Here is a 9,437-nt window from a genome sequence, read left to right as displayed (position 1 = left end):
GAACCTCCATGCCTGAGTGGTTTGTACTGTACACATTTTTACTAGGGCCCTGTAGGGTCATCAAGGAAAAAAAACCAGGGACCGGATGTCATTTTCAGCATGATGTGCTTATTGCACAGTTCTGTTATCATGATTTGCCCAAGATCCTGACTGTCCATGTGCTTTACGTATATCGGCAATGACTGGAAAAGTTAAGCCAGTTGGACAACTCAAAAGTTCTATTAGAGTAAAGAAATAACTGCACTGGCTTTCCAGGATACATTCATATCAAGTGGATAGAATATATGGCCAGCCCGGTTTTTTCGGGTAATATCCCAAAATTCTCGATGAAAATCCTACACTTCCAGTTCATGGAAGCGGATTGCCCGAGACAATAATCCGTCCATATAGGGACTCCTGTGGGGCCCACCGTGATGTATCTGTTTATCCATGCCATCCATCCATTTTCTCAGATCATTTTAAGGTATGAGCCCAAAAATGAAGCAGATCCAATGGTCAGATGGACCACACCAAATAATGAGCTTGGGTTGCATTAAATGTAAGAGTCATCTTTGTTGTGGCCCACTTGAGCGTTGGATCTGCCTCATCTTTGGGCTCATACCTTAAAATGATCTGAGAAAATGGATGGTTAGCTTGAATAAACGGATACATCATGGTGGGCCCCACAGGAGTCCCTATATGGAAGGATTATTGTCGGAAGCGGATTGGCTGGTGTACTAGGTACGTGCTCGTGCGAAGACCAGCACTGACGCTCCTCGAGCTCTGAGTTGTACGAACGGTTCAAAGGAGATCAAAGTTACATGGCCCCACAGTGATGTATTTATTATATCTACACCGTTCATCTATTTTTTGAGATCATTTTAGAGTATTATCCAAAAAATGAATCATATCCAAAGATCATCTTGACCACACCACAAATAACAGCGGAGATAATGATTTTCACTGTTAAACAATTAGTAGGGCCCACCATAACGTTTATTTTCCATCCAATCTGTTCATAAGGTCACAAAGACCTGAATGAAGAGGAAAAACAAATTTCATATTAATCCAAAACTTCTGTGACCCCCAAAAGGGTTTCAATGGTAGCCGTTCAATCCTCGACTGCAAACCTCCACTGCTTTTTGCTCGCCATGTGGATGGACGGTTTGGATATAACACAGATCACACCCACAAAACTTGCTGACGTCAATACAGCAGCTATATAGCTGGTATAGGTACACCAGCCAATCCACTTCCATTTGTCTGGGCAGCCCAGTTAGCGGACTGCAGGGTAGATACACGAGAAAGGCAAACAGTTCACATTCAACGGAAAAAAAGAAAAAAAGGAAAAAGAAAAAAGGAACTGAGATGGGCAACAGATTGACAGATTGGGCCATCACATATCCGTGTTCGGCCCTGCAGATCAAAGGTCTGGATGACCAGCCTCTGAGGAATAAGGAGCTTGAGTGGATCCTTACTCTTGCTCGGGTGGTAGAGTCCCAGGAGTTTCAACACCCACTAAAGGGTTCGAGCATCCATAGGTGGTGAAATTCCACTACGGCGTGAGTGTGTGGGGGCGTGTGTACATGTTACAAAAAAAAAGAGACGAGCTAGAGTGCTCGAGACCCCATAAATTTCACTTTCAGTAACGTGTTATACTTATGGACGTCTAGAAAACCAACACAATACTCAAATCGCTCCTTTTATATACATTACATTTTGAGTTGGAGGTGGTTGTACATAGGCGCTCATTGGTGAAAGAGTAAGAGATATTTACAAAAGAAATGCTCAGCTTCAGCTAGCAAGATGGTTATTCTTCATCATTAGGCAGACAAGATCTAGACCGTTGGTTTATAGGTTCAATTTAATTTCATCATGAAATGGGCCTGATTCATGACTGAGACCACAAAATCACCATCTGCAAATCCCAGGGTCCTCTCTCCGACATAAGGCTAGTATTTCTTCATACTTAGAAGCATACGCGAAGCCCCACAGCTGCATCATAACAAATGGAAATGATTAAGTTTCCAACCACAGGCAGCATGCATTTCATTGTTGCAGTTTTGAAAAGGTTTTAGACAGTCCTGTAGGCACCTTCCCAAGCAACGGGAACACGTGTGATGTGTGAGCACACAACACATGTAAAAGTTCGGGGCTGCTCATCAGCCATGCCCCTCCATGGCCATGGCCTGGTAAAACAAAAGGTCAGGCGGACAATGCTACCTACCAACTGGATTTGAGGAAAAAAGTGGACAGTTCACACACACATACACATGAACGAATGCATGCACAGTGTGCACGAATGCACATGCACACAAATAAACTTGATTAACAGTCCACATTCAGTGTAAAAAACCAGCGGTTAGGAGTGTCCCACCGACCTGATTTTGCACCAGGCCACATGAATGACTGGCCCAACTGATGTGCACCTCTTCTTTTCTTTTCTTTTTTTTTCCTTCTTTTTTTTAACACACGCACACACCCCCACACACTCATGTCGTAGTGGGATTTCACCACCTATGTATACTCCAACACTTGACTAGGTGTTGAAACTCCTGAGAGTCTACCACCGGAGCAAGAGTAAGGATCCAAACTACCGTGCACCTTGTCATATGCATGGGCATGTGTGTAAGCGCGCATGAATCATGGTAATTTTGAATTAACCACCACAAAATAAAATAGAACATGAAGGGGGGCTATCCGTACCTCAACCTCCTTAACATCAAAGTCTTCAGAGTGCGCAAGACAGGAATTGCCAAAGGTCTCTGAAGAAGAACTTGACCCACTCAACCTTTAAAAAGAGAAATACGAAACCAAAATAAAAATCATGACAAGTGACTTCTACCTCACATACTTTAGAAGAAATGGGAAACCACATTGTAAAGGGACAAGCAATACTGAGAAACGAATGAAAAGGGATATAAAACTCACAGATCACCGTCCAAATAAAGCGCAAAGTGACTACCCCCACCCAAAGCTAAGAAATTGCCAGAGCAAAGAGTGAAATACCGATTTGCGCCTGCATATTTCTGGAAATTAGACTATGGATGCCTTTCCAACATTATCAGATACATGGTATCAATCATGAACCTCCCACATCACAGATTAAGCTACAAGAAACATTGATGAATATTATTTGCCAGCGGAAGTATATGACCCGCACAAATTCAAACATTGACTTTGGAATGTGACTTGACCGGGAACTGAAACTGCTCCAACACATTTCTGCCTGGTCAAGAGTCATTGAGTCAACCACTAAATGCTTTTGAAGGGAGCAATTCGTGTCATTCTCCACTGAAACTGCTGATATTTGAAATTTGATGCTCGGTCTAGTTTGTACAAATGAGGCCCGTTGTTTGCAACCTGTGTCATTCTCACTGAAACTGCTGGTAATTAAAATACGGATGCTCGGGTCTAGTTTGTATAGACGAGGCCCATTGTTTGGTAAGAGCTGATGGGCACGAATGTGGGCGGACCATGGCACAAAGACCTCAACAGGGCAACACAACCCACTTATGGCGACCTGTAAATATACACTTAAGAAATACAGCAATAATTTTCCAATCTGGGAGATATCTGAGGCATGATCCATATGCAGTGGGGACCGTTGGATCAGTGGCCTGGATCATTGAATCATGTCCCCACTTGTAAAAACTGAAAACCCACAGGATACAATACATATCCTCAGCTAGAGGATCATACAATTTCCCTATTTGCGATCCCCAAAAATCAGTTGCAACTTTCGTGGCGGACAACCAGCAGTGCATAGGCTCATATATAAAAGTACCATGATAACTTCAAGATCATCTTTCCTTACTAACTAACAAGGAACCACACAACTACTGTACTTGCAACTTCTGTGGTTCCATCTTGACTAGGGAGGCCAAAAGGTTCTTGTAATAATAATAATAATAATAATAAGAACAAAACAACAACAACAAAATCACATCCGATAGGTCTTACCTAAGTACAATTGGGCAAGACAGATTCTCCAAACAGCAGTTTCTCGGGATATCGGATTCATTATGTAAAATCTTTCAAAAATAATTACCCAATTAAACGGCTCAGAGCACTTGGGGGCTGGTCAAGAGACAAAATTCCTGGAATCTTCTTCCACAATCAATGCCCTAGAAATTGCCTTCCTAAAAACCTCTGAGCCATCCCTGTGGGGGTGTTTGGACGGTGGGAATAGATGGCATTAGGTGGGATGGGTTAAAAAAAATGTAATGATGGGCTTTGTCAAGGGATTGTCTTACAATGCCATGGGTTTTGTAATTCCATGGGATCCTGTGCCATGGTGTTTGGATGGCATGGGATGGAAGGGTTTCAACAACTCTCAGTTGGTGCTCTGTGGGCCCCACCATGATGTATGTGTTTCATCCATGCTGTTCGCCCATTCTTCCATGTCATTTTATGGTATGAGCCCAAAAATGAGTTTGATCCAAATCTCAAGTGGACCGCACAGTTGGCCTTAGGAGGTTTTTAATGGTGTAATTCAATCACTACTGTTTCCCCATGGTGTGGTCGACCTGAGATTTGTATCTACCTCATTTTTGAGATCAAGCCCTAAAATTATATTTCAAAATGGATGGACGGCATAGATAAAACACATATATTATGGTGGGGTCCACCTAGCACTGAGTCACTGACCACTAACCACACAAAACCCAAAGTAAGCCGGTGTTGTTTCCAAGAGGACCCTGCAAACCCACTTCCAACGTCAGTCCCAAACAGGCCCAAGCTAAAATCCATGGGTTTCACAAAGCCACTCCCACCTACTCCCATCTATTCCTGCGTGCCAAACAGCCCCTGAATGGTTTGGCTTTCATGTCATTGGAGTCCCCATATTCCCCACCTAGATGGCCCGGAGAAAGTAACTTGAGTTCCCACATTATCATCCCTAGGAACACAGCCTACGCCACAAGGCCCTGATTGAACTGAGAGGAAAGTAATATCCAAGTACCTCCTCACTTCCATAGTCTCCCTTACTTAAAATAGTTTTTTCTAAATCTGGATATGTTTCAAATATAACATATTTGAATGAAGATTCAAAAGTTATTTTCCATGTAATGGTAGGTAAGGTGTTGAATTGTTCTCAGACTAGGTAAGACCAAAGGGATAGAGGACTACCTGTTGGGCGAAATATAACAGGATGACTTGATATATTTGTGAAGACAAAGGTGTTATTTGTCCCCTGCTTGAAACCAAAAACCTTTTGAGTTAGAAACATGTTAGACAGCGATTAACCTGATAATATTAATAGGTGAACAATGTATAGCCAAATAAATAAATAAAATAAAATAAAAATCCAATACCTGATACTTCCTTTTATTGGTTGGTCTCAAAGGTGCCTCAACTAAACCACCAAAAATGGCACCTCTTTTATCCCCAACAACCTGAAAAGTCACACGTGTAATAGGAGCTTTTACTATAGGATGCATATTTCAAACATAAATAACATTCAGAGCACCCTCGGAAAAGAACATCAATATTGCTGACGACTAAATGATGTCATGTTAGTACTTGACTGTCTACGCCTCCATACCTACTAAATTGGTTACAACTTACAAGAAATGAACACAATTTCCTATTAAAGTAGCTAAATGAACATAACGCAAAAATGCAGATCAGGGCAGACCGATTTTAATATAACAGAGCATCCTATAAAACCAAGTTTTATTTTTATACTTGATTATTTGGTAAGGCAATACCAGCAGACAGTGACCGGGGCAAAGCATGCTTCTTCTGTATAGGGTTGAAAGAGATATCCCATGCCTCCAAGTACTGCATGAAGACGAGAAATATTGAAATGTGAGTGTTTATTGTGCAAATGGCAGGAAACTCATGAAAACCAGGAAGCTGCAAATTCCCCAGTAGACACTCAAGAGAAAAGTGTAGGGGCCTGTTCGGTAGACGCCTGAAATTGAGATCATCTTATTTTTAAAATAATCATAATTATGTATTAATGGCAAAACAGGATTCATGTAACCAACCCCAATTAATTGGGATAAGGCTTAGATGATAATTATGTATTATCGATCATGATCACTAATGCACAATTTCATTTTAGTTAACCATAGTTATGTATTAGAGATCATGATCTCCAATACATAATTATGGTTAACTAAAATGAGATGAACCCATTTTCACGCGTCTACCAAACATGTCGTAAGACTTGTTTCCATACCTGTACAGCAACACCCACTTCCTCTCTCGAACCAATGCTGGCAGTGATATGTAAAGAGCATTTCGTGTATTCTCTGAAAGAAGTGCTGAGGGCTCAGAAATATCCGGGAGATTAAGATGTGACTCATTCTCCTTTAGCTCCTGAATAGGCCTCAGTTCATGCACAATAGGTTTCAAATCCTTTGGGTCATCGTTTTTCATGACACGATCAACCTTTTTGTCCACACTTTGATGCCTATACCCACCAAACCTTGCTGCCTTGGAAATAGCTCTGCTAAGTGATTGTTTCCCAACAGAAATTAGAGACCTCTTACCACTATTTTCCCTGGTTCCTGAATCTGAGGCCAACTCTGCCATTTCAGCATGATGCTCAGAGAGTTCCTCGTTAGAATGCTTGCCAGGTTCTGAAGATGACAATAAAGAGACGAGGAATGCTGTAAACGAAGATGTATCGGGTTCATCAACTGGAACCTTTGAATCCCCTTCTGCAACCGATTTTTCTCGACTGTTCATCTCCATTTCATCCTCCTGACCAAACAATGAATACATGTGTTGAGAAAAACCGAGCAGTTTTGTGCAATTGCTACACGCCAGAGCCTATGTTTACTTGAATGCTCACTAAAGAATGCAAGAACCTAGCACTTATATCAAAGACAGCAACGAAACAATGGCTTGTAATTGGCAAAGAAGCTTCCATGAATACACGCATGAAACATGAAATAGAAAAGGAAATTGAAGATGATAAACATCAGAGCTACAGAAATGCAAAGCAAAAGACATGACAATTGTGGGTGGTGATGTTCCATGAACTCTGACACAGGGCATCTCCCACAGAATGGAACCACCATAGTTCCTAAAGAAGAAACGAAATGTGTGTTCACAGGATAAAAGAATTACCATACTGTAAGGTAAAATGTTAAAAACGAGGCCCTCCAAAACTTCGTGATGGCTCGAGGTCCTCCTACTATAGAACTTTTGGTTTCAACAACAGAAACTGAGAATGCTGTTATTTACACGTCTACAACATCGAAAGAAGTTTTAAACTAATCTCCATATAATTCTAATCTTCTGCCTTGATTTCTAACTCATCATTAGAATGTTAACAATTAACAACGATTTCCACTTCAAAATAAAGTGCAAAATGCAACCCTAACTTTCATAAACCGGTGCAAGACTCTTCGGTAGAAACCCCATTTACAAATGCCCAAAACCCAAAGGGACTTTGAACATAAAAAAGAAAAGAAAAAAGATTTTTAAAAAAGAGGCTAACTGCCTACTTAACACCACCAATTAGGTGTTTGTTCACAACAATTTCTTTAAAGGTGGTAGCTTGTCATAGTACACCATCAAATCAAACTAAAACTCAAGATTACATAGTATCAGAACTTAAGTAAATAAAAAGCCCACGCACCAAATATTGGTGAAAAAACATAAGCGGATTTCCAGCATTTTCTCTCAACCTTTAAAAAAAAAGAAGATTCCAGAGCATCAAAGAAAGGAAAATTATGTTTTAAAAATAACACCAGCTGAATCCAGACCACAAATCATCACTGGGTTTTCATCAGCTTCTTCAACGGATGTATTGACGAAGCAAACCCTAATTCCCAACAAATAGATTAAAGACCATCAGCTCTTTAGAACATAAAAGGAGAAAAACAAGAATAAAACACACCATTCTACTGTCCTAGGCAGCAATTCGAACCGAATTTCCATCAATTACCCTAAAGGAAGTATCTTGATCCAAAACCCATCAAATTTCAACCAAATACAGAGCATCAGAACTTCAAGATGAAAAAAACCAGTATAATAAAAATCCTGTTTATTCCAGACCATAAACTAGAACTGGGTTTCTATCAGTTTCTCCAAAAGACAGTACCTAGACCCAGAAACCCATAAAAACAAAAAGCTAAAGAGAATCAGGACTTCGAAACAGCATTAGAAAAAAAGAACCCATATCAAGAAAATCCAATCCATCTATTCTAAAACAAATTAGAACAGGTCAAATACTCGTTATCTTCACCAAAAAAAAAAAAAAAATTAAAAATTAAAAATTAAAAAAAAAATCAATTCAACCAAAAAGAGAGATTACAAAGCATCAGAACTTCAAAACATCATTTCGAGAAAAACCCACATCAAGATAATCCAATCTATTGATTCCACACAACAGAGTAAAACCAGCTTTAGATTAAATTCTCAGTATTTTGACAAAAAAATAAAATAAAATCAAACATCAACAGAAACAAGAGCTAAAAGAGCAAAGAAAAAAACGCTATCAAGAATATCCAACCAATAGATTCAAGACCACAAATGACAAGCGGGTTTTCATCATTTCCTCCAAATCGACATCTTCACAAAGAAAACTATCAAACCCTACAGAACCATTAAAAAACGAAAAGAAAAGAAGGCAACTTACAAGAGGTTTTGAGGGTTCATCAGATGAGATAGGGTTGATGAGCACCGTTGTAAGATCAGATACGAAATGGGCTGCTTTACTCCGAAACGATGGTTTCCAACCCATCCCTACCCTTTCTCCTCCTCCTAATAGATAAGAGGAAAAGAAAAAGTAAAAAAACAGCCGATCCCTTTTCTTTTCTTGGGGAAATCGAAAAAATGAAAAAGAAGAAGAAGAAGAAAGAAGGATTGGATTGAAAATTCTACTTTATTTTTGTTCTTTTTCGTCTACAAAAGCCTATTTCTTTGCTCTTTTTCGTCAGATAAAATCCTAGAGATGATGTTTGGTCCGCCTGTGGGCCGTGTAGTGCAGTTTACGCCGGCTGCAGACGTGGCAGAAGCGGGGTCTCGAAGTTGGATGGGACATCCTAACGTTTGATCGGGCATTTCGCATGTGGGGTCCACCTTTTTCTGGTGATCTGAATAGATGATGTCGTGTTCGATGAAGTGGATGGAGGCGTACTACAAGAAATTTCCCTCCTCGCGTGATCATGACCGTCCAATTCGGGTCCATGAAAGGTGAGCCCTTGTGAGTGGAGCCAATAGTTCATATACCCACACCAGTCCGGACGCGGACTGGGTAGGACGCGGATTTCCTGCGCAAGTATGCTGGGTGGGGCCCACTGCAATGTATGATAGAAATTCATTCCGTCCATCGATTTTGAGAGCTCATTTTAAAACGTGGGACCAAAAATTAGGTAGATACAAAACACAAGTGGGTCACACCAGAGGGAAAATTGGGGAAAGAAATTCCCACCGTTGAAACGTTCCTGGACTCCATCTTAATGTTTATACGCTATCCAAACTGTTTATAATGTCAT

At 40.4% G+C, this 9,437-nt stretch overlaps 1 protein-coding gene across 2 annotated transcripts; it reads right to left on the bottom strand.

The window, feature by feature from the left end:
• Positions 1-1,665: 1,665 nt before the first annotated feature.
• On the bottom strand, positions 1,666-9,151 carry LOC131233316 (uncharacterized). 2 transcript variants are annotated; one of them, XM_058229990.1, is made up of 9 exons: positions 8,579-8,695; positions 7,689-7,762; positions 6,167-6,693; positions 5,691-5,763; positions 5,295-5,375; positions 5,110-5,173; positions 2,911-2,998; positions 2,686-2,770; positions 1,666-1,974 (listed from the first exon to the last, which is right to left on the bottom strand). In XM_058229990.1, exons 3-9 carry the CDS (start codon positions 6,682-6,684, stop codon positions 1,891-1,893), a joined length of 993 nt encoding a protein of 330 aa, XP_058085973.1. In that variant the 5' UTR covers positions 6,685-6,693; positions 7,689-7,762; positions 8,579-8,695; the 3' UTR covers positions 1,666-1,890. The 2 variants fall into 2 exon arrangements, with proteins under 2 accessions (XP_058085973.1, XP_058085964.1); XM_058229981.1 differs by lacking the exon at positions 7,689-7,762 and having other exon boundaries at positions 8,579-9,151.
• Positions 9,152-9,437: the final 286 nt, after the last annotated feature.

Source organism: Magnolia sinica, chromosome 2 (assembly GCF_029962835.1).
Source record: "Magnolia sinica isolate HGM2019 chromosome 2, MsV1, whole genome shotgun sequence".
Lineage (NCBI taxonomy): Eukaryota > Viridiplantae > Streptophyta > Magnoliopsida > Magnoliales > Magnoliaceae > Magnolia > Magnolia sinica.
This window is presented reverse-complemented; position numbering and strand designations above follow the sequence as displayed.